Source organism: Spermophilus citellus (assembly GCF_964194105.1).
Source record: "Spermophilus citellus genome assembly, chromosome: 5".
NCBI lineage: Eukaryota > Metazoa > Chordata > Mammalia > Rodentia > Sciuridae > Spermophilus > Spermophilus citellus.
In genome coordinates, this window is record NC_138186.1 from 2733045 (window position 1) to 2758131 (window position 25087).

The following is a 25087-nucleotide window of genomic DNA, read 5'->3' on the forward strand; positions in this document are numbered from 1 at the left end:
CTGTGTCACCTGTCACTATCATCTATCTATCCATCTATCTACCTTACTCCCCCATCCATCCATCCATCCATCCATCCATCCATCCTTCCTTCCATATTTTATTTCTACCAACTGAGTCTTGGTTTGGGGAAGGGGCAGTTAGATCCAGAAAGTCTGCTTTCATACATGTGTCTGTTAGACTTCTGCACTCATAGAGGAGCACCGAAGCCCCCGACCCTTCCAAGTTTGCAGCCTTTCCTCTCAACCAAGCTGTCCCGTGTTGGTGACTAGATCTTGAGGTTAATTCGGGTTTAGTTTCCAGTACTGGCCAAGAAAAGAAAAGAAAGGATGGGCTATTTTGCTATTTTATATTTCCTTGGTTAAGAGATTCTTCCAAATTTTCTTTAACATAACTATTGAGCCTTATGTGCCCAGAGCTAATCCCTCAGAATCCACCCCCCCCCGGACGTGTAGTGGAGGGAAGTTACGGGGGCTGGGTCCCCGAGTGAGTCTGGCTCTCCATAGCAGTGCAGTGGCTGCACACCCCTCTCTCCCTGCCCAGAGACTGTCCACAGGAACATGTTATTGCCACATGGTTGATTAAGATGTCCAAAGGCATGAGCTTCGTACCTGCTGGGGCCACCACAAAGTCGAGTTCTGAGAACCAGACCCTTTGCATGGCCTGAAAACCACACCAGGCAGCCTGCTGAGGCTGTGTGGCAGACTGGGGAAGGGGCCGGTTCTGCAGAGTTTCTTTGTAAACACTTTGCTCAGGCAGGCCCATGGTCTGCTCAGTTCCCGTGTGCATGAGCATCCCTCTGACCATATCAATTTTGAGGCAGGTACTAGAAGTTATGCTTTTTCTGTTGAAATTTTCAGAGAAATGTGCTTGGTCTGTTTAGTTAAAGTAAAGGGTCTGTAGGGGAGCCCAGAGGCAGGGCATGGGCTTGGCGTCCACAAGGCCCTGCATGAGTTGATCCCTAGCACCAGAGGGGGAAAATAGAGGAAAGCATTTTCTTTTAAAATTCTTAAGTATTTATGCATTTCAAATTTCAGAATATCATTCCTTGTGATAACACAATTGATACTGTATCAACTTTCTTTATCAATTTTCCACTAAAACCTCAAGAAATATAGACACATTTATATTTAGGCAATTCTGGGATTTTAAAATTAAATAAATTGAAATAGGATTAAAGTTAAAATTCTTTCCCGATGCCATGAATTGCAAATGTAAGAATAACTGAAACTATTACCAGTGACAACACAGCAGCATGCACATGCTAAGCACCTGCTCTACCACAAAAGGACTTTCACCTGCAGGCACCGAGTGTGGCTGAGAGCATGCCTTTTGAAAAACGGTGTTGCTTTTGTTTGTTTATGTTTTTTGCCTTAATGTTAAAATTTATTTTTTAATATTTATTTTATATATTTATTTTTTTATGTGGTGCTGAGGATCAAACTCAGGGCCTCGCATGCACTAGACGAGCACTCTACTGCTGAGCCACAACCCCAGCCCCCAGATTTATTTTTGATTGCAAAAGTAATATATGAATTGCTTCTTACAGGAAAAAATTTAAAAACCAGTTCAAATAAACTCTGATAAGGTGAAAATGTATATTGACTACCACTCTCTTCCAGGTCCCCTATTAGAGGCAATTTCTTTGATAAGTTTAGTGAGTGCACTTCCAGAATCTTCTCTATGTGTTTGTATGTGTGTGTTTGTGTAGCGATAACTATCACAGTGTATACAATGTCTTTTTGTTTGTTTGTTTAATATGTCTTTACATTTTTCGTTTAAAAAATTTAAAGTTACCTCATTCTTTTAAAATTCTTCTATTTGACTGGTGGGTATGGAACCCAGGGCCTGGAACATGCTAAGCACTTGCTCTACCACTGAACCACAGCCCAACCCTGAGGATCTCTCTTCTAAGCTTGCATTCCATGGTGGATTGCAGTGGCCTTAGCCACTCCCCCATTGGTGGGCAGTGGTTTGCTTCCCTTGTGTTGCTGTTGCACTGTGCTTGGTCAGCCCCTGGGGTGAGCCTCCTGTGCATTTCTCTGGTGTAGATGCTGAGAATTGCTGGGTGAAGAATGTGCCTGCTGTGCATCCTGATGGACGTTGCCTCTTGGGCTATATTCACCTAATTCCTTCAATGCTCTGAGGATACACAGTGGGTTACACATTCCATTTTCCTGGGTTCATATACCTTTCATATTTTCTGTATTAGGTAAAATCATGAGTTTGCATATGTCACTATTTACTAGTGCTTCTTTACTATTTCTCTTTGTTTTTGTTTTTGCATTTGATGCTGCTTAGGGAGCACAGACCCCGTACCTTCATCTGTCTGCTCTGCAGGAAGGAGAGTACGCCTTCCGGCTGCAAGTGACAGACTCCGCCGGTCAGCAGTCCACTGCTGTGGTCGCTGTGATTGTCCAGCCTGGTAGGTGACATGGAAATGAGATCTGGCCCCCGAGATGAAAGCAGGAACAGTAACTGGGCTCCTGGGCTTAGGTTGTGACCAATTGGGCAGGAAAGTCTCTATACCTCGCTGCCGTCAGGAAGTCAGGCTGGGAGCTGACGCTGCTCGGAGAACCGGTTTTCTTTCAAGGTTCAGAATCTTGTCTTGATTATGTCTCTAAACTGTGGTACAACATGATTGGGACTTAGCAGGGGACAACAGGGTCTGCAGGAGCCCAAGGACCGGCACCTGTGGGGGGCAATATCTGCAGAGGCTTTCACCACAAAAAAAATGTTAAATGAGGAGATTTGTCTGATGTAAACATTAGGCAGCGCACACACGCATGGAACGTTCTATGGTACCCGTTATCAAGTACCACTTTTATGTTTTTATGTATCAGATAAATGTTTAGAACAATAAGTCAGAGGATGGCAGCCTTCCGGCAGAGATGGGACCTTTACACACGGTTTCTGCACTTCTAGGAAACAACAGGCCTCCCGTGGCCGTGGCCGGCCCCGACGAGGAGCTGGTCTTCCCAGTGCAAAGTGCCACCCTGGATGGGAGCGGGAGCAGTGACGACCACGGCATCGTCCACTACCACTGGGAGCACATTGGGTGGGTGTCAAGCCACCACTCTAGGGGTCACAGCCATGCTGAGGGACAGTGTCCCCTCCCCGGAGGACCAGCACCAGACAACTTCCCTGAGCCCGTCAGGACTTGAGCAGGCTTCTAGAAGTAACTGGGCATGGTTGGCTGAAGAGTGCACCAAGTGCAGACAGACAAGATGGACGGAGACTGCAGGGCGTGGGGCCAGGGCAGGTGGCAGGGCTGTCCTGGCGTGAGGTGAACTGTGGATGGAAGAAGCTCAGGGGGGCCTGGGGGAGCCCTGTCTGCACCCCACCACCCTGCGCAGACTGGAGGCCGCGGAAGTTCAGAGCTCAATATGACCGGCATTTCCTGAGCTTCACGCGCTCCATCTCCTAGACGTCTGCGTGACGTTTTAAGAGGCTAATCACGAGCGTTACTCACATTTTGAAGCTGAAACCCTGAGACGCACAAGGACTGGTAAGATCACATGACCTCAGGTTGCCAAGGCAGGAGGAGAGGAGCCGGGCTCAACCTAGGTCTTCTCAGAACCGAGCCTCCCTCTTGATGTACCGCGTCGTGCCTCTCTTAGGACATTGCCATCTGGCTCACCCTCCTCCAGGCGCTCCCTAAAGGTGGACGAGGGTTTTGACCCAATTTTATTACGAAAAGAAAGGGGTAGTTTCTAAGATTCTGTTTCCAAGGCTAGATCATCTCACTGGCAGCTAACTACAATAAAGACCAAGAACAGGGATCTTCTTCCAGGAGCGCAGCCGACTGTCGAAAATAGGCTGTGGCGGTTGACGATCAGGGTTACCTGGAGAGTACCAGGGACACAGGGTCACCATAGGACCCTCTGGGTGTGCACATTGCCCTGCAGCGGCAGCGTCTGTGGGGCAGCCACGCTCTTGCCTGAGCGCCCCACGCCCTCCCTGTGTTCTCCACTGTCTTGGTTTACAGAGGCCCCAGTGCAGTGGAGATGGAGAACGTGGACAGGGCCGTGGCCACTGTCACCGGGCTGCAGGTGGGTACCCACCTCTTCCGCCTCACAGTGGCAGACCAGCAGGGGCTGAGCAGCACGTCCACCCTGACTCTGGCTGTGAAGCGGGGTGAGTAGACCACCGGCCTGCCTTCGTATCCAGCAGGACCCTGGGCCCCGCCGGGTCGAGATGTCGGTGTGTGCCCACTCCCTCCTTCCCAGCAGAGGCCACTCTGGGCCAGCCGGGCCACCCTCGGAGCCACACAGCTCTCCCCAAGCCCTGTGTAAGGAAGCACCTTTCCTTTTCCTTAGTGTATCTTGTAACTGTCCTTCAGAGACCGTGGCGACCAGAGCCCAGGTCTGGAGATGCGGCCACACTCTGCTCTCTGTTGGAGTTCGGCTCAGAGGTGCTCCCAGCCTCTCCCTGTTAACTGCTCTGGGCTCTGTTCTCTCGCCTGCCTCCCGTGGCCCCGAGGGCTCGGGCCCTTGGCTTCAGCCATTTCTTCATCCTCTCTGTAGAGCAGTGTTGGACTCGTGGCAGTCACAAATGTTGGTTAGTTGGAAGGACTAAAATGGGCGATTGTGACGTGTTTAAGCACAGAGGAAGGAGAGCACGGCTGACGGAAAGGTGCACGTGTGGTACGGGAAGGGTCAGGGCGTGGGGCTGTGGGGACAGCTGCTGGGGCCTGGGTGCACTGCCACCTGTCATGCCTAGCAGCTGGCAGGTAGTGAGGCTGGAGCAGTTTCATAGCAGAGTGATACGGAGTTGGATTTCTAAAGACATCTTATTGTAGATACTTCTAACCACACACAAAAGCAGAATAGCCCTAAAGCCCCTCGTGTGCCGCGGGCACCTTCCACGGCTAGCACTGCTTTGCTGGTCTTGTTCCTCCATTTTGATTGGAGTGTTTGAAAGCAAACCCTAGCACCATGTCATTTCAACTCTAAGACGTGGATTCCTAGGAAGATGACATGACAGGGGTGTGCTCAGGGGTGGAGCGTGTGCACCCGGTGTTTGGCTCCATTCCAGCCTCATTTAATATATACACAAGAGAAGGAAACGACCGATGAGCAGGCGGGAGGATGTGGGGGTGTGGAGTCATCTGGGCAGGAGGTGACGGGAGCCTTGCTGGAGGCCAAGAAGTTTAGAAGAGGGAGAAGAGGACATGTTGGGAAGACCTGGGAGCGTGTGTTCTCAGCACTTAGAAATGCACCTGAGGGTAAGAGAGGTGGCATGACGCTGGGAGGGATGGCAGTGTGATGGCACCAAGATGCGTGACTTTGGCATGTGGGTGGGTGATGAGGGAAATCGCATTCACAGAAGAGCAGCAGTGGGTTTTAAATGCAGATTTGGACATTTTGAGCTGGTGACAATGACATGTCTGGGCAGGATTCAGGGAGCATATAACTGGAGTTCAAGAGCACAGACCAAGGGGAAGTGCTGGACCTGCCATGGGCCTACTTGGGACCTCGGTGTTGTTTTCTACAGGACTTTGGGCTCAGTTTATGCCTGTTTGTCTCTATTCTTCAGCACCTTCCCCCTTTTTCACTGTGGAATTAAGTTTTTTTGTGTCTTTTTTTTTAATGTGTGTGTGTGTGTGGTGCTGGGGATTGACCCTGGGGCCTTGTGCATACTAGGCGAGTGCTCTACCTCTGAGCCACATCCCTCACCTGGAATTGAGCCTCCTTAACGTGAACCTCGCTCCCCTCCCCATGTCCCACCCCTCATGGAGTGTGGTAAATGAGATCCTTTTTTTTTGTCCTGGGGATCAAGCCAGGACCTGTGTGTGCTGGGCAAGCACTCTGCCCCGAGTCCCATCTCACTTACGGAAGCGGGAAGCCTGGGAATGGGACCAGTTGTCTCTGCTGCAGTCTCCAGCCTGGGGATCAGGGATATTAACAACCCATTGGGCTCCATCCTTGGTCTCCTGTCGGGATGGGCAAAAGGTACAACTTCTGCAGTCCGGGGGAGGAAATAAAGAATGTCCACACACTTCTGCCCCTTTCAATGCTTTATTCACTCAAATCACTCAATACAATTTCACTCTATAGGTTCTTAATCAAGAAAATGAGAATCCTTAATGCTGGGCACTGCATAGACATAATCAATTTACAGCAAACAATTCTAGATTGATTAATTCACAGCAAACAATTCTAGACTAACTAATTCTAAGCACTGCAAACACACTTCATCATGACAGGCTCATGACAGGCATTCCCTCTGCAAGCCAAGTTCAAGTGTCAGATCAGAAGTCTCAGCCCTAGGCCCTAAGTCCAGCAGAGGCACACTCACTCAGACCTCAGTGATCAGGTCGGGAACCGAGGCAGGCTGCTCCTGGGGTGGAGCTGACGGCTGGCTGAGGAGGCGGTCATGGGGAGAAGTCCTTTTCTCACCAGAGTCAGGAGGCTGCTGTAGAGTTTGAGGGAGGTGGGAACAACGCAGAGGGTCAGGCGGAGGGGAAGAGCTGGGAGTCAGTCCAGGTCCTCAGCAGGCTCTCAGGCTTGTGTGCATCAGTGTTGACTGGCTGAACGTCTGCTCATTTGCCCCATCACTTAGACTGAATTTTGGGGCTTCTGACCACCCTTTCAATCCTGCCACCGGGTTTCTCAGTGACGTCATTTGCCTTGGTGTTAAGGCATCTGGTCTGGAGGTCCTCACCCTGATTCTCCTGCCTCTCCCCCTTATTGGGGCAAGGACAACATGACAGAGACTTCGCATTGAGTTTGTCAGGGTGGGAGGAAGTGACTTGTTCATGTCAGGGCTGTGCCTCATGCCCATACTGGAGGGCTCCGTAGGCACCTGGTGAGACCGCAGGTTTCAAAGTGGAGTTTTTAAATAGAGTTGCTTAGGCTCAGGCCCAAGGCCATTCTCACACCCCTTCACCCTGTTTTCTGCTGCTGCCTGTGGGGAGGAGACTCAAGAGCCCTCCGGAGCCCTGCAGCAGCCTCCTCTCCAGACCAGCCCTGTGCCTTGGAATGACCCCTCTGGTGGCACTTGTTCCTGCTGGTGCCCCAGCCCTCTTTCCTGGGGTATTAAATCAGAAATGGCTCTATGCTGTCTCATTTCTATCTGACACCTTGTCAGAGGAGTGAGGGGCTGATCATTTTCTACCAGTTTGACAATACTAAAAAAATCCAGATATTTCTGCAGCCAGACGGTGTGGACCAGGGTGTATTTACTTTGTTTTTATTTTTATTTCTTGGCCGTGTCTTGCACCTAGTAGGCAAGACCTCTACCACTGACCTATACCCCTGGAGTGTGTTTTAAATAAAAATGTTTTTACTTTCTGGACCCTGAACATTGTAAGATCAATGTTTCTCTCTTTTTAAAAAGAGAAGTAACAGATTATTATATATACTAGAAAAGTTCCCAGTGTCCAGGCTGCCACCTGCCCTTTTCACCCCAATCTTAAACAGCTAAGCACAGAGTTGTAAGAAAGTCTATATATTGTCTTGCAGGTATCTGGGGCAGAAAATAATGTCTTTTAAGTATTTAAAATCTGCATCTCTGCAAGAGGGAACAGTTGTGGGTATTTTATGACCTGCTTTCTATCACCAGCATTTTAAATCGATGTCTCTGCTTATTTTTTGCTGTACTTGACCTAGAAAGTAACAGTCCTCCCAGAGCCCGGGCTGGTGGCAGACACGTTCTCGTCCTTCCCAATAATTCCATTACTTTGGATGGTTCAAGGTCTACCGACGACCAAGGCATTGTGTCCTATCTGTGGGTGCGGGATGGCCAGAGTCCTGCTGCGGGGGTGAGTACCTTGAATGCCAGCTGAGTGCCTGTTTGTGATGTGTCTGTGCCAGTTGCTTGGGCTTCTTCAGCGGCACACTGGGGCCCGGTGGCTTGGCCAACAGGACTCCACTTCCTGCTGCTCTGGAGGGTGGGAAGATGAGACTGAGGCACCAGCGCCAGTTCAGGTTCTGCTCAGGCCTCTTGCTGACTAGTCCATGGCTGCCTTCTCGCTTTGTCTTCACATGGCAGGGAGCGAGGAGGGGAGGCATAAGCCCTGAGTCTCTTCTCAGCAGGACACTGATCATATCTAATCAGGGCCCCACCCTAGGACCTCCTTTCACCTTGATTACCTCCTTGTGGGTTCTGCCTTTGGGCACCGTCACACTGGTGGTCAGGGCTTCCACATGTGAGGTTTGGGGGACACAGTCAGTCTGTAGCAGTGTTATTATCATGGCCTCATCTCCCTGCTAAGGGGCTTGGTCTAAGTTTGAATATCCCGGGGCCTGGAGGCCAGAGCTGCTGTTAGATCCTGAAATCCTTTCCACCCTTCCCTGACCACACCCTGGCTGGGTAGCAGAGCAGAGCCTGGAGCACTTGGAGGCCAAGTCTCTTGAGGGAATCTTTTTGCTCTTCCCTGTCATTGCTGTTTGGGTCCAAGTAGATTCTTCCTCTTCCTTATGTCATATCAGACATGTCACAAGTCGGGATGGCCGATCCCCTCCGCAGGGGAGGAGAGTGAACGCAGAGGTGCAGAGAGCCTTGGCTCAGGTCAGCTAGCTCGTCCCTCTGCCTACAAGACCATCCAGGACGCAGCTTCTGGGGCACTTTCCCACAGCCCCTGTGCCTCCTGGGCTTAGGGCTGGGCGCCTTCCTTCCTGCCCTTGCCAGGGACTGCGAACCTTCTCTGGGAGAAGTACGGAAGGTGTGGTTACAGGGAGGGAGAGCGCTCCACATTTCCCCAGCCCCTCTGCCCAGCTGTGGTGGGTCTCCTGGGCTTCTCTTCCTCTCCTCGGAGTCCCTACCTTCTTGTGCATCCTTTCCCGTCAGCAAGTTCAGAGCTGGGAATCTGGAGAGTCTGTTCTAATCCTTCGGACCACCGAGGCCCACAGAGCAATGACGTTTCTCCCAGGGTTTTGGTCTGAGGAGAACATGTCGTGCTGGGGGGGAGCCCAAGATGAGAGTGTTATAAAGCAGATATGTTAAATAAGACCTGTGAAACCCAGGCCTTGCCCCTGGGGTCCTCGCCCTGGTTTGGGTCTTTCCCTCTCTTGGACAGAATCACTCATTTGCTAATTCCTGGAAAGTGCTTGGGCCCTGGAAATCCTGCCTTGGACTTTGTGCCCTGGAGCTGTGTGGGGAGGAGAGCCAGCCGGCCTGCTCCCTCCTCAGCCTGACCCGTCTCGTCTCGTGGGTGAGGGTGCTCGGGCTTGGGATCAGAAACCCGAGGTTGACAGCTGCCCTGTGCATCCTGTTGCTTCACAGGATGTCATCGATGGCTCTGACCACAGTGTGGCCCTGCAGCTCACCAATCTGGTGGAGGGGGTCTACACTTTCCGCTTGAGAGTCACCGACAGCCAGGGGGCCTTGGACACAGACACCGCCACTGTGGAGGTGCAGCCAGGTGTGTTCACAGACTGAGGAGCTGCCCAGGCACGGTCCAGCTGGTCAGCACCTGGGGATCTTCACAGATGCAGCGTGGTGGGGGGCCTTCTGTGGCTGGAGTCAGCTCTCGGCCCACTTCCTGCCCTTGTGATCCTCACTCCGTCATCCAGCCCCGTAACTTGTTAAGGACAACTGTAGCTGGCAGCGAGATCATCTTTACACTTTTGTTTTCCTGCCAAGAGACAAAGACTTAATGTGTAGTGGATGCAGGGACGCGGGGCTGGGATGCCCGGGTGGGGGAGAGCTCACAAGGAGGCCACACTGACCCCCACTGGGGGTGGACAATGCTCAGGGCACGGGGTGGGGGTAGATTCTCTTTGGTCCTGGGCAAGCATGGGGGATGCTGACATTTCAGATTAGTGCAGAGGCTCAGGTATGCTGGAAAGAAAAAAAGACAACAAACAGGGACAAAACAGAGAAAGTACTCCCCATAGCAGCCTCTGTGGTGTCTGGAAGAACTGTCCTAGAAGCCAGGTGTGGAAATCCCGCAGGCCATGCCTGCGGCCTCCAGGTGGAAAGCCCTGGGGTCTCTCCTTCCAGACCCGAGGAGGGGCGGCCTGGTGGAGCTGATCCTGCAGGTGGGGGTCGGGCAGCTGACAGAGCAGCAGAAGGACGCCGTGGTGAGGCAGCTGGCCGTGCTGCTGGACGTGCTGGACTCGGACATCAAGGTCCAGCGGATCCAGGCACACTCGGATCTCAGGTACCTCTTGTTGGCTGAGCTGTCCAAGTGCCGTAGCTGCGGACCCCGGAGGCCAGGACGGCGCTGTCGGGTTTCCTCCCTGCGCACGCCTCTGGGCTCCTGTGGCCCAAGCTTCTCAGCTTCCCTCTTTCCAGGGTTGGAGTGTGTGAGGCTGAGCTCCTGCCTTTTGTGTTTCCATGGGGTTCGTTTTGGTCTTCTTTTTTGGTACTGGAAATTGAACTCAGGGGCACTCAGCCACTGAGCCACATCCCAGCCCTATTTTGTGTTTTATTTAGAGACAGGGTCTCACTGAGTTGCTTACCACCTCCCTGTTGCTGAGGCTGGCTTTGAACTCAAGATCCTCCTGTCTCAGCCTCCCCAGCAGCTGGGATTATAGGAGGCGTTCCCCGAGGAGCAGGGCTCACTGGGATTTGTTTTTAAATGTTTATCCGGCTGAGTGGAGGGGAGGAGAGGAGGAATATGGGGGAAAAACCACCATGCACAGTAATTCCATCAGCTCGTTCCCTTGGGCTACTTTTCCATGGGACTGATATTTACTTAGAAAAGTGCCCAGTGAAACACATCCTAATTATTACTACTATTATTGTCATTGTGGTGATTTTGCGGTGCTGGGGATTGAGCCCAGGACCTTGCATGCTAGGCCAGCCTCTACCCCGAGCTCCTTCCCAGTCCTGTATGTATGTATGGATGGATGGATGTGTGTATGTTTGGCAATGGAAATTTAACCCAGGGGCTCTTTACCACTAAGCCACATCCCCAGCACTCCCACGCCTTTTTACATTTTTAAATTTTGAGACAGGGTCTCATGATAAGTTGCTTAGGGCCTTGCCAAATGGATGAGGCTGGCTTTGAACTTGGGATCCTCCTGCCACAGCCCCCCTGCACCCCCACCAAGTCGCTGGGATTACAGGCATGGGGTGCCAGGCCCAGCCCTCTAGTTACTTTTTACAGAACTCTTTCTAAAACACAGCATATATTTCTCTTACTTAAAAAAGACCAAAAAATACTGAGTCACAGGCTTTTCTGGAAATCAACAAAACCAAAAGTTGTTCCTTTGGCCAGTCAACAAAGTTTATAAAGATTGACCAAGAAAAACCCAGAGAAGGCTCAAATTGTTACAGCCGGAATAAAAGAGGGGACAACCTTACAGAAATGGAAAGGACTTTACAGAGATGCTCTGAACGCACGCCAGCCCACCAGAGAATCTTGTGAAATCGAAAACCCTAGAAGGACATAAACAGCAAAAAAACTTACTGACAAGAAATGACAAGTCTAAGTAGACCCACGTGCAACAGGCGGAGACTGAAGAGTAACAAAGGTCCCCAAATGTCCCAGGACCAGCCGGCTTTCCCAGCGAACCCTGCAAAATGTTTAAAGGGTTAACATAGCACTTCACAAGATTCCCCCAAAATAGAATCTGGGGAACATTTCCCAATGGTGCTGTGAGGCAGCTCTCCCCCAATCCTCAATCAGAAAAGGACGCCACAAGGAAAGAAAACTGTAGGCCGACCGCCCTTCCAGTGCAGAAGCACAAACTGGTGACGAAATACTGTCAAACTAAACTCAGCCCCTGGTGAGAAGATAGGCCAGCACCAGAGTGCCTCGCCCAGGGATCATGGCCACTTCCATGCTCAAGGGCCAGCCTGTGACAAGCCACGCGAGGGTACAGAGCGCAAAGCCCAGCCACAGGCGCTGGAATGTGGGGACGAGTACATGGTGTACTTCATCCATGGCAGACGTTACGGGCGTCTGAGTGGCAGGCCCTGCCCTCGTGCTAGGCACAGAGAGAGAGAGTGTGAGCGGCAGGTTGCTTACCCCGTAGGCACAGCCCTGGGCTTGAGGCCATGTGTGGCCGTCCCTGAGCTTGCTCCACAGCCCACTCCTCGATTGGTCGCTGCAAGGATAGTTAGCAGACATTGCATTGGTGGCTGCCTGTAATCTGCTTGGCTGCTGCCTGAGTCTATATCCATGGTAACTGTGCAATAAAATCAGACCTGCTTCCTGCTTGGTCTCCAGAGGTCTAGATTAGTGACTCCGCAGCCACACTCTCCTCTACCCTGTTCCGTGGACCTCCTTGCTGGATGAGAGAGCCCACTCACTGGAAGCCCAGTGCCCGCAAAAGAAACACTTGTGGTAGAACTGTGTCCCCAACGTGGTTTAGCCAAGTGCTGAGCCTGGTACCAACTCAGTGGGAAACTGAGTTGTTGCAGAAGTATGTAGTTAATTTAAGATTAGGTAGTATTAGGATAGGTGGCTCTCAATCCATGTGCCTGGTGTCCTCGTGAGAAGAGTGGAGACATGGGTACACAGGGAGCGCCACAGGACAGAGGGGTCAAGAGATACAGACAAATTTGTTGTACTTTTTTTTTTTTTTAACAACATTCCTGGAAAACTAACAGATCTGAATAGTTATTTCTCTGAAGATGTGCAAGTGGCCCATTAGCACGTGAAAACATGCTCTTCATCATTAGCCACTAAGGAAATGCAAATTAAAACCCCACCTTGACACCACTCAGCACCCACTGGCCGACCAGGGCAGGGCAGGTGCTGGCAAGGACGTGGGTACCCTGGAACATCTGCATGGCACAGCCCCGTGGAAGGTCTCATGTTCCTAAGGATGCCAATCAGAGCTGCCATCGACCCGATGACTCCACTCACAGGTGTACACCCAGGAGAGACAAAAACCTGTGTATGAATATGCGTAGCACCTAGTCATAGTAAAGACAAAGTGGAGAAACCTGAACGTTCACCAGCTGAGGAGTGGATAAAACAGCGATCGAGCCGCAGGGCAGATGCTGCAACGCCGCGAACTTTGAAAACACTGTGCTAAGTAAACAGCCAGACGCAGAGGATTACTGCATCGTGTGAGTCCATTTACACCAAGTGTCCAGAGTCCTCAAATCTCTTATAAAGAGAAAAGGCAGACCAGTGGTTTTCAGAGTGTGGGAGGAGGAGAGGGGAATATCTGCTAATGGTCTGGGTCATCTTTTTAGGGTGAAGAGGCTGTTCTGGTTTAGACAGCGGTGATGGTGGTGCCAGTCTGTGAATGTACTGGAAGCCATTGCAGTTGGGCTTTAGAGGGATGGGGTTTAGCTTAGAGGTAGAGCATGTGCTTCGCATGTGCAAGGGCCAGGGTTCAATCCAGCACCAAAAACAAAGGAGGGGAGAAGGCAGGCGCTCCTTGTGCGCGGTCTCCTCGCGTGCGCTGTGTCTGCTTGCACCTGTGCATCGGGCTCCCCTGTGAGGCCTCTCCCAGCTGTACCTGGAGACCTAAGGGCCGTTATTTATGAAGAGAAGCGATTCCTGGCCGCCGATGAGCCTGCCTCCCCGCCCAGCTCCCGATAGCACAGGCTGGTGGCCAGGCTGGCCGTGCCCCATGGCCCTGCCTGACACGTATGTGTGGCTGTGCTCCGTGTCTCCTCTGCAGCACCACGCTCCTGTTCTATGTGCAGAGCGGGCCTCCCGCCCAGGTCCTCAGAGCCGCTGACGTGGCCCGAGCCCTGCACAGGCGGCTGTCACGGGAGGAGGCCGACTTCTTGCTTTTCAAGGTCTTGAGGGTGGACACAGCAGGTATGTTGCGTTCTGGAATCTTCTAAAAGAATCAGACTTGCTGGTGGTGGATACGATATGGCTTGCAGGCACAGGGAGAGGAGTGGGTGGGGACACCCAGGGACTTGTTCTGTACTTACTTCTTGGGGTGTTTCCTGCAGCACACATCTGCCCACAGCCGTGTCTTAGAAGGAGATAGAGAGCAACAACAGGCAGGGTCTCTCTGTTTTTTTTTTTTTTTTTTTTTTTTTTTTTTTAGAGAGGGTCCTCTGTGTTGCTCAGGCTGGTCTTAAACTCCGGGGCTCACGCTCTCCCCTTGCCTCCGTCTCCCAAGTGTCAGGATGCAGGCACGTGCAGCTGGCCTGCCCACGACAGACACAGCTTCCGTGTGCCTCCCACGTGGACCCTGCTCTCAGTGCCTGCTGGCCACCCTCCAGGACACCCACTGGTCCACGGTCCACAGTCCTGTCTTCATCTCATGAGCAATATGAATGCACGTCACGCTGAAGTGGTCATTTCTGTGAGGGTCACAAGGGACATGATAATATTTGGGCAGTAAAATTTATTTCCAATAAATTTATTTCCAACAAATTCTCCAATAAACTATTATTGACTTTCTCCATTATAATGTAGAGTAACTTGATGTAAAAATATCTTCTTTTTTTCTGGCTACAAAGTAATATTTATAGTTGTGGGAAACGTGGACTATCCAGAAGATATCGAGGAGGAAAGAATCTTCCAGATGGTGAAGTCTAGAATTCACACCACTCAGAGATGACTCATAATATTCTGCTATTTCTCTCCAGTTGCTCCATCTCTGTGAACATGTAATACAATCAGGATGATTTGATGTCTGTCTTTCTTTTGAGACCTGGGGATTGAACCTGGGCCTCACTCATGCTAGGCAGCCCTCTACCCCGAGCCGCACCATGAGCCGCACCCCCAGCCCCGTCGTCTGTTTTAACTGTGCTTTTAACTTCATATATGGTCATTTTCTCAACTAACTCCTTTAAGCTTCCCGTTAGGGAGATGCTGGTGGCTGTGTGTCGAGCCTCCCTGGGCGTGATCTGCAGTCATGTGACCCGCCCTGTATCCATGGACTTTAGGATTGATTTTCAATAATGTTACAATGCAGATATTGTATCCAAGGAGCTCTGTGACATTCACACAAGAGCTCTGTGCACATTCCCAGCCAGTCTCACTGGGTGCATTCCCAGAATCCGCTTTCCTGGGCCAGAGGTGGCACGTGTCTGCTGGGTTTGAAGGCGTTTGCTGTACGGTGTGGCTTCTCTGCCGTTTGCTTCCTGATGAGGAGGTCGCAGGTCCTCGGTCCAACCCCACACAAGTGCTCAGGGCCTCTGCTGCTGGGTGCAGAGCAGGGAAGCCAGGGCCTTCCCTGCGGCCCTCAGCTCCCTGCCCCTTGCAGGCTGCCTTCTGGAGTGTTCTGGGCACGGCCGCTGCGACCCCATCACCAAGCGCTGTGTCTGCTCCCAGCTGTGGATGGAGAACCTGATCCAGCGCTATGTCCGCGATGGGGAGAGCAACTGTGGTGAGTCCTGGCATTGAGGTGGCCGTGGCAAGGAGGTGCAGGGCCACCGTCCTATCCCAGAGTCCTCCCCAGGGCTGCCTTCTGGCTTATGCATCCAACCTCCCCGGGAGGAGTGCTCTGCGGCAGAGCCGCTTGCCAACCCTGGCCGGCAGCTCTGAGAAGGGGCTGCTGTGGCCACAGGCCACGTTTCCAGATTGCACCTCCGTTGGCTCCAACTCAGGGGGACCTGCCTGAACTGGACCAGGATGGAGACCCAGCCCACTCCTCCGGGCTGTCCTCCAGGCAGGCACCAACAGTGGGAGCCAGGGCCTCAGCAGGCCGGGCTGGGTCCCTCCATCTACTCTGGGGAGAAAGCCGTATCCGATCAGTGGTCGTCCTCTAGGAGTAGACTTGTGGTTTTGATGGGAATGATTGGCCCAAAGAATGGTCAGAGCTGACTGCCAGATCACAGCCTGCCTCACATGGCACAAGCATGCAGAGCTGCCACCTGGGCCACGATTCCAGGGAGAGCGTGTGATGTTCACCCCTAGAGCTTTAACCCAGCTCAGCTTTGGCTCCTGCGGCTCCTCTGGTCCTCAAGTGCTGGGCAGAGCCCTTGATGAGCGAGGGCACAGGAGGAGGGAAGACGGGGCTGAAAGGTGTCTTCATCCACGGGCACTTGGCTTCATTAACACCACGCCAGGACCATTTTTGGGGAGGGTCGTGATCTTGGGGTTCTGGAGGGACTCGGCTGATGGGCCGCAGTGTGTGTGGGAGGGACATTATGCTGCTTAATGGGTTGATTTGGTTATTTTAGGTTACTCGGTTCTCTAGTCAGCATGAAGTAGTGCTCCATGAGTCCCTGGACCAATGGGCCGGAACAGGGCCGTCCTAGGTGTTGATTACTGACGTTCTGCCTTGCTACTCTGCGCTGCCTCAGAGATCACTGCGAATCCCTCGCGGTGCTGTGTGCAAACAGCCCACAGTTCCTACCCCGGCTCTCTCGTTTTCCAGAGTGGAGCATATTCTATGTGACGGGGCTGGCTTGCGCTCTCCTAGTGCTGGCGGGAGGCGTGATGTGGCTGTGCATCTGCTGCTGTCACAGGTACGTGCTGGTGCGCCTGTCCACGCAGAACCAAGGTGCCTCCCTGGGCACCGTGTCTTGCCGTTGTGGGCTTGCTGAGGTTTCTTAAGTTGCGGACCTGTCTGATGGTCGCTTTTATGAAGACAAGCTAGTCCAAGAATTTGATGCACATCTGGCCCAAGGTGCAGGATCCTGCAGAAGTGGATTAATACTGGAGGCTGCTTCTCCTTCTGAAAGCTCTCACTTTCCAGAGGGTCCAAGTTCTCCATCAAATCCAGTGTTATCCTCCCTAGCTCAGGTCACTTCCCCAGAGCAGAACCTTGGTGGCCTTAGAGGTCTCAGTGGATAAAAGAGTTCTACAAGAATACTGGTACAGACTTCTAGAAGAAGACTTCAGTTTTTATTGCATGAAACAACATCCTGATCTATATGAATCCCTTGTATTTTTAGGTATTAGAGATTGAACCCAGGGCGCTTTACCACTGAGCCACATCCCCACCCTCTTTATTTTTTATCTTGAGACAGGGCCTTGCTAAGTTGCTGATGATCTTGAACTTTCTATCCTCCTGCCTCAGTCTCCCAAGTTGCTGGGATTATAGGTGTGCACCACCAAGTTGGGCCTGAATCTCTTTTAATCTAATATCACCAAAGAGAACCTTGCATTTGTTTTTCTTTCTTCTCTCCATGGGGTGCCCAGAAGCCCCTCGGCTGCCTTGTTGTCTGAATCTCCCTGAGCCCTGCACTTGGCCCTCTGTGAGACTAGGTTACCTAGTCCTTAGGAGCCTGCACGGGTCCATTTTTCTATGAGTCTCTAAAAATGTGCTCCAAATATGTGATAAAGAGTAGGTGAGCTAAGGCAGGCGCATGCCCGTGATCCCAGTGGTTGGGGAGGCTGAGACCGGAGGATCACAAGTTCAAAGTCAGTCTCATCAACTTAGCAAGGCGCTAAGCAACTCAGTGAAACTCTTTCTAAATAAAATACAAAATAGTGCTGAGGATGTGACTCACTGGTTGAGAGCCCCTGAGTTCAATCCTTAGTACAAAAAAAAAAAAAGTAGATGTACTAAAACTAACAGTTTCTTTTCAGAAGTCGCTTCTACTCAAGTTTTACCTGTGCTCACGGTCCCATGGTAGGATGGTGAGGGAGAGCCAGGCCCAGGCCCAGGGAGAGGCTTAGGTCCATCAGGTTTTCCTGGTGCCACCTGGGATGGGGTCCCGTGCTGCTCGTGGCCCGCAGCTTTGGGTCCTGCGTGTCAAGCAGACGGGGAGGGTGGTGACATGGCTAAGGCCTGTCTCGTGTCATCTCGGGTCATCTCGTGTAGTGCTCCCAGCAACCAGAGAAGAAAGGGACCATCCTTGTCCCCATTTTACAGATCAGAACATGGAGGCACCGAAGTCTAGGAGGATTCTCAAAGCCAGAGCTAGGAGGTTCTAGCCTGAGGGTGAGAGGCCCATCTCTTATTCACCTCGAGATCAGAAAATTGAGATTACTCTTTGTTCCTTACCTACCTTGGCCTGGTTTTGATGTGTTTCAAACCGTCTTCCAGCCTGGTTGTCAGGCGCCGTGATACAGAGTGAATGTCTGACTTGTTGCTAAAGCAACAACTAAACTTGGGAACGTCCTGTAGTATAATTTCTGCTGTTTTTCCTTCTCTGATTGCCAGTTTGATTCCTGCATCTTTGACATTCCGAGGTGCTAATGCTTTGGGGGAAGCTTGCTGACCAGGCTTCTTTCCTTAGTAAGGAAAAGCTCCCGGGACCCATGGTTTTGGGGGGCTGCTCTCGGGGCTCCGTCCCTCAGAGCCCTTGGCTACAGGCCCAGGGGGTGGCTCTCCCACTCCTGGCACATTCTCTTGGTGCTCTCTGCAGGGGGCTTCTGCGAGGCACGTGCCGGCCCTGCTGGGCTCCAGCTGCCCTGGGCTCACAGTGAGGAGCTGAAGTGTCAGCTCCTAACACCGGAGGCCAACACCTCCTCAGTGTCTGCTCCTCAGTGTCCCGAACCCTGGTTCCCAGTGACGGATCTGAGTTGAGCTTTTCATTGTTCCTTTCAGACAAAAAAGGACTAAAATAAGGAAGAAAACGAAGTACACCATCCTGGACAACATGGACGAACAGGAGAGAATGGAGCTGAGGCCCAAATACAGTAAGAAGCCCTGGCGGTGCCCGGGCCGCCGCGCCGCCTCGCCAGGGTGTTTGCCAGGGAGGGAAACTGGGCGTAGGGGAGGAGTAAGCCGAGTCCGCGCTCAGTGAGGTAGGAAGAGTGATCCGGATGGAGCCTGCGATGACAGCCAGCGCCTCGGTCCCGGGACCTGCCAACGGGAGCACTGTGGCCTTAGATAGTGACATCTTGCAGAGACTCTAGGCCTCGATGGTGAGGGATGTGACGTGTCTGTCATCAGTCAGCTCTGCCCAGGGACCCCAGGGCGAGGCTCCTTGGCACCCAGTGGTGGCAGGGTGGCAGGAGGCACGACACAGTGTCCCCCAGCTCCTGTGTGAACGCTCGTCGCTGTCGGCCTGCCAGACCAGAAATGCAGCAAAAGGACATGTAGACCTCACAAGCCCGCACTCTCCGGCAGCTGCATTAGCTCCGCTCAGGGCGCCCTGCGCGTGGGCCTCTCCTGCCCGCCTCAGTTGGCTTTGGGAGCTCAGTATTAACTGCGGCCTGCTTCCTGTGCCCTCTCTGGCCTCTGCGGCTGCTCATGCAGGCACCTGTGGCTCTGCCATGATGCTGGCTTTCAGCTAAATTCATGCTCACACAGGGACATACTCACTTTCAAGGTCAAGAAATGCAAGACGCTGCCTACTCGCAGTGTTGAGTGCCTGCCCCTGCACAGTCCCCAGGTTACCTGGGGATGGAGGGAAGTGAACCAGGAGCTCAGCCTGAGGGCACATCAGACCCTGCAGTGCTGGGAGTCCTGTGGGAGCCTGAGGAAGCCTCAGGACAGAGGCCAGGACTGCCTGGGTACACGGAGTGTGAGTCAGAGGCTTTGGCAGCAAGAGCTTCACTGCAAGCACAGAGTAGTGTGCGTTTATTGAGTGCCCACTGTTTAGATTACATAGTTGACGTTGGAGGTGCTCCAGAGTGACTACACCTAAGAGCTCAAGGTCCTCTGGCTGCATTAGGTCACCACTTCCCACTTGGAACACGCCCACCCCCTGGTGTCTCTGTCCTCCTGGGGCCCTTCTTACCCAGGTGCAGGACTCAGTCATTGGAGCCCACCTGGTCCCCAGCTCCAGCTGCCAGTCTCCTGCTGTCTCCTCCACCCTCGTTCAGATCCTCACGGTCTCACCTCTGAACTGTGTAATGACCAGGGCTGAACCGTGCTGGGTGCTTGCCGCGCACCTGACCCCTAGTTCTCATCCATCCACATGTCCCTAGACCACAGTTCCTCCTGGACGGGGGCAGCACATTCGGTGCCCGGTGAGGGCCAGCTCCTCCTGAAGGCGCCCTCTCCCCGTAGCCTTGCACCGTGTGTGTGGGGGGTGGGGGTGGGGGTGAGGGGTGCCAGGGGAGCTCTCCAGTGCCTCCTTGATTGGGACTGTGACCCCATCTGTCACCTCCCAAAGACACTGCCTCTCAGGGCCTTCTCCTGGGGGGTAGAGCGTTTCGAGGGGATGTAGCATGGAGATCACAGCAGCCTCGTCTGCAGTCCCCCGGGGCCTTTTCCTCTGTCCCGCAGCCTGTGCCTTGGCCCCTGTCTGCCTCTGCTGCGGGGTGAAGCTGGACTCCACGTCCTGCCCTGACTCGGGGCTTCTCTGGGAGGCCCCGGCTCCCACTCCCTATTTCCTGTGTGAATCGTTGGCCGCGGTCTGGTCCTGAGTCTTTCTGGGTGCTGCCCGTAGCCCACGCCCCTGCTCTGTCTCCCCAGCCAGATCCTCCTCTTGCCCAACTCCCAGGCTAGATGGAAGGCCCCAGAGCAGCCGGGGGTGGGGTGGGGGCCACTCCTCTGGATTGAGGTCGGTGTTTATTTCTGTAGCGCTGTCTTCTCACCTGTCTGTGTCTATTCCTTCTCTTAGAGCAGGGATCACTCTCCTTCCTGTTCCGCTCCTCTGTTAACCCCAAGAACTCAAATCTGTTGAACTTATACCGTAGTCGTGACGGCTCTCATTGAGTGTCACTCTGCGGAATGCTGGGCCTAGACATTCACAGCACTATCTCACTTGATCCTCACCATAAACCCAATTGATAGATGAGGAGAATGAAAGCCCAGAGAGGCTAGGTACCTTGCCCAGCGTCACACAGCTGGGAATTGCCAAAGCTGGGGCTCAAGTTCAGGTGTGACAGCAAGGTCCCTATTGCTGATCACTAGGAACCCCAAGCCACTTGCCCTGCTGAAGGTTCAGGGGACACATCTACGCCCCTTCTGTGACCTGCACCCAGAATAGTGGAGCTGAATGTGAAGAACAGGGCTCCTCCTAGGAGGGGTGCTGCTCCCTGAGCCTCTGCTGCTTCTCCCTAGGCATCAAGCACCGGAGCACGGAGCACAACTCCAGCCTGATGGTGTCCGAGTCCGAGCTTGACAGCGAGCAGGACACCATCTTCAGCCGGGAAGGGCTGGAGAGAGGGCATCCCCGGGCGTCCAGGAACGGCTCCGTCAGGAACGGAGCTTCCTTCAATTACTGCTCCAAGGACAGATAGTGCAGCAGCCGGAGACGGAGGACCCCGTGGGACCCTGTGTGCAGGACCACCGTGGCCTGGAACTTCCAGCCCACTTGCCCCGCACACTGACGCCTCTCCCAGGGGCCTGGTGTGCTTCTGTAGGAAGAGGCGGGTTTCTTGGGGTTGAAAATGGAACATGGCTCTTGTGACCGGGAAGCTCCTTAGCGGGCCTGAAGGCCGGTGAACTCCCAGGCTACGCGCGGGCGAGAGTTGTGTGTTTCCAAAGCTGGCCCTGTGCGGATGCCCTTGTCCAGGTGCAGCTTCACACCTGTGTGTGTGTGTAGAACCTTAGAGAGCGTTCTGTGGCTGGCAGAAGCTCAGGAGCTGAGGAAATGGAAAGGGGAGGCCGAACACCCAAGGTAGCACTTAACGTCGCCTCCTCCTTCTCTGAGAGAGAGCCGGCGCTGAGCCTGAATCACCTGTCCATGTCCACCGCGGTGGAATCACCAATTCACTGAACATTGAGTCTCACCGCGGGCCGGGCATTTGGACTGCCCCAGAAGGCGGTGACCATCCCGTGACCCGAGGGCCAAGGTCCTGAGATCCGGACAGTCTTCATGCAGGTGGCAGGGTGCTGAGGTTCTGGGCCCCTGCGGCACTTTCCATAATAACTGGACCTATATCCACTTCACATGCTTAAAAGTGATACTTATTAAACAGTTTTTGGACCCAGTCCATCTTATTTAAACAGCCGTTCCTCCCACAGAGCAGCACCCAGAGCGTGACCCAGAGTTGGCTGTTGCCTGGCGGTCCTAGCCACCTGTGGTCCTGGGCTGGGGCTGGGGGGGGCGTTGGCAGGTCTGTGGAGTGGGGGAGCCACAGGGTGTGGCACAGTGTGACAGCCAGCGCTGCCCTGTGGCTCAGGCTCTGGCCTGCCGCAGGTGGGGATGCCTCTGTCCACCCCGAGGAGAAGCAGGGCCTCTGAGACCCTCAGGCAGGAGTGCACGGTGTCCAGTCCTCCCGTGGCCGCACATGCCATCTCACCCTTTCCACCTCACGGAGCGTGACACTCGGTGGTCATGGCTTCTGCAGGTCGAGGTGTGAGGACAAAAACCACACAAGCTCTCTCAGCATGGGGCTTTTTTTTTTTCCTTCTAAGTCAAGAACTTTCACTTTTTACTTGAAGGAAGCATTTTGCGGGTTCTATTAGCATATACAAATTGCCAGCCTCACTATTCTTGTGCCTTGGGGCCATTGTTAAGTTAAACTAGGGGTTACCTTAACATACTTAATGAGATGCTATGACAGTTGGTGCTGGCTGCTACCCAGTGACTACTGGGCAGGTAGCATATACTGCATGGACACAGTGGACACAGGGCGGTTCACTTCCATCTCAGGCTGGATGGAGTGCAGCAGCATGCCACTTCACCATGCTACTCAAAAGTGTGAATTGCTTATTTCTGATTTTTTTTTCAATATTTCCAGACTGCATTTGACCTCAGAAAGTGAAACCATGGGTGAGAGGGGACTCCTGTGTCACACTTCACGCAGAATAGTAGAACTAAAAGGTACAGAAGTGTAATTTTACCTTTACAGTAATTTCTTGGTGTAGTAATTCCTTATGTTTATATTTTCTGTAAAACTATCAGGTTCAATACCATCTGTGTATTATAAGGAAAACGTGACGCTTTTTACACCAGTCTTCAGCATCATAAACTTAGACCTGCCCTACCCAGTGACCAGGTTAAGTGGATCTTATGCATAAGTGGAAATCACTGGCACGGGAGACATCAGTCCAAGGGCGATGTCAGAGAGCGTGGTCAGGCCGAGGGAGGGGCCTCTGCTGTGTCATGACACACATGTCCATGGGCTCAGGGGACCCCTGCTGCCAACCTGGAAGGAGACAGTGCTGTCCTTGTGTTCAGATAGCCCTTTGAAGGCCAGGAAGTTCGTTTCTGGCTTGCCCAAAGCCACAGTCGATTAAGCGGTGGGTCAGGAACTGAACACAAAGGCCCACCTTCCACTACACGGAGAAGTCCTGCCTTGCAGGGCAAATCCTGGGGGCCTTTGGGCCTCCTGAAAGTCCTCCTAGGACTGACGGGAAGCCCTTGTCCTATCAAGGGCTTGTCCAAGGACAACAGCCAGGGGACAGCTGGCCCACCCAGGCCTCCTGCGGGAGCTTTGCTGGGCCGCTGCTCCCTGGAGCTGGCATGGCTGCTTCCACCCCCTTCTGTCCTCGCCATCTCAGCCTGGCCTCTGGGACCCTTCCACCCCCTTCTGTCCTCGCCATCTCAGCCTGGCCTCTGGGACCCTTCCACCACAGAAGAATCTTGAATCTATGGGAAACCAAAGTAAACATCACCAAAGTGACCAGAAAGTGGGTCCCTGTCATCCCTCATAGAGGAGAGAGCACCAGGTGGGACGACCCCCTGCACGCCGTCTCCTGCTGCTCATCGCGTGGGTCCCAGTAGGAGCTGTGGGCAAGCGGGGAGAGAGCGGCTGCGGGGCTCGCAGGGTGACACGCTCATGAGTCGCGGCATGAGACTGAATAAAGAGAAGGGCTGGGGGTGCAGCTCAGCTAGCACACACAGGACCGTGGCCTCAATCCCCAGCACTGCAGAACCAAGGGAGAAAATCCTCACCCGAGAACAGGATTCACTCCCACCGCACCAAGAGGCTGAGCATGTTAACAGAACCTGCTAAAAGCACACAGTGAGGTCAGACAAGTTATCACTGCACATGGGGACAGACACGCCTCCCTGGCAGGAGGGCAGGGCGAGAGCCCCTCTTTCTTATGTGACCAAGCTGTGGTGGACGGTTTTAAGTCTTGACTCTATTTTTTTAAATGCATAATCTCCCCAGTGTATTGACAAGATATTCCTTCTAACGTAACACTATTAAACGTCTTGCTAATTAAATAGAGGGGCCTGTCTTCTGTCAGCCTTATTTTTAGGGGAAATATTATTTTCTTCAGGCTTCAGGCTTCCCTGGACAGGATGTCCAGCAACTGTGGGCAGCAGCTTGTTTTGTACATCCTGGGAGCCCAAGGGCATGGTTTTTTGTGTTTTCAAACAGTTGGGGAAAAAATACTTTGTATCACGCAAACTGTAAGAGGCTGGGCTGTGTCTGGAGACCCTCGCTGGAACACTCCACCCACATTTGCTTATGGGGACCTTTGCTGCTCCTTGCTATGGACAAGGCAAGAAGTCGTGGCAGAATAGTTTGCAAACTCTTAGAATATTCACTGTCTGACCTTCTACAGAGAAACAGAGCAAGAAAGCCCTGGCTGCAGTGCCGGACCCCTGCTTCTCCCACCCGGGGACAGGCTGGGAGGAGCTGGGGCCCCAGCCAGAGGCCGCGCTGCCATTGACAGCCGTCTGCCCCCTGCTGGCGAAGGCTGGCAGTGCCGGGGGTGGTGGTGAGATTCCGTCGCAGGTACTAACCTGCACTTGGATCAGTAACAAAGCTGGCTTTAAAAAACAGTGTATTGAGGCACAACACACTTGCAAAAACCTGTGCTTACTTAAGGCTTGTGATTTGATAGGTTCTGCAGTGCGTGCACACCTGTGGATCCAACACGACCGTCCAGCCAAGGAGCAGATATGTCCACTCCCGAAAGTTTCCTTATGGACATTGCAATCCCTCCCTCCCCTAGACATCAATACAGATTAGCTTGAATGTTCTAGAATTTCCTATAAAATAGAGTCATACTCTGTACACCCAAATTTTAAAAAATCTTTTTTGTAATATTTATCTTTTAGTTATGGTGAACACAGTGTCTTTATTTTACTTTACGTGGTGCTGAGGATCAAACCCAGTGCCTCATGCATGGTGAGTGAGTGCTCTATGCAGGTGGGCAAACAAAGGGCCCCTAGGCCACTGTCGACCCTGCTAGGAGCTCTGGGCAGTTCCCTGGGGATCAAACTGTGCTTTCTGTGTGTGTCCCAGAGGACGCGCTGAAGGCTTGGTCCCCAGCCTGTGGCACTATCTGGGGGGTGTTTAGGAGGTGGGCCTGGTGGGCCCCAGTCACCGGGCCCCTTTCCCTCTCTGCACCTGGCCACTGTGGTGAACGGCTTCCTTCCACTGGGCACTGTCGCCCTAACGGCGGCCTCACCACTGCCCAGAAGTAGCAGGCCAGACCGTGGACGGGCGCCTCTGAAACTGTAAGCCAAGATCCTTCCTCTTGTTGGTTACCCTGGGTGTTTGCCTCAGCAATGGAA

The 25087-nt window shown here is 53.0% G+C and overlaps 1 protein-coding gene across 1 annotated transcript in view; it reads left to right on the plus strand.

Moving 5' to 3' along the window:
• Positions 1-21299, plus strand: part of KIAA0319 — a 47450-nt gene extending 26151 nt beyond the window's left edge. The window contains exons 11-21 of the mRNA XM_081295946.1: positions 2304-2423; positions 2924-3056; positions 3987-4135; positions 7612-7763; positions 9227-9365; positions 9947-10106; positions 13534-13676; positions 15082-15204; positions 16198-16288; positions 18319-18410; positions 20728-21299. Of these exons, the coding sequence (XP_081152072.1) occupies positions 2304-2423; positions 2924-3056; positions 3987-4135; positions 7612-7763; positions 9227-9365; positions 9947-10106; positions 13534-13676; positions 15082-15204; positions 16198-16288; positions 18319-18410; positions 20728-20906 (1481 nt within the window). The 3' untranslated portion in view covers positions 20907-21299. The remainder of the gene's footprint in view (positions 1-2303; positions 2424-2923; positions 3057-3986; positions 4136-7611; positions 7764-9226; positions 9366-9946; positions 10107-13533; positions 13677-15081; positions 15205-16197; positions 16289-18318; positions 18411-20727) is intronic.
• Positions 21300-25087: the final 3788 nt, after the last annotated feature.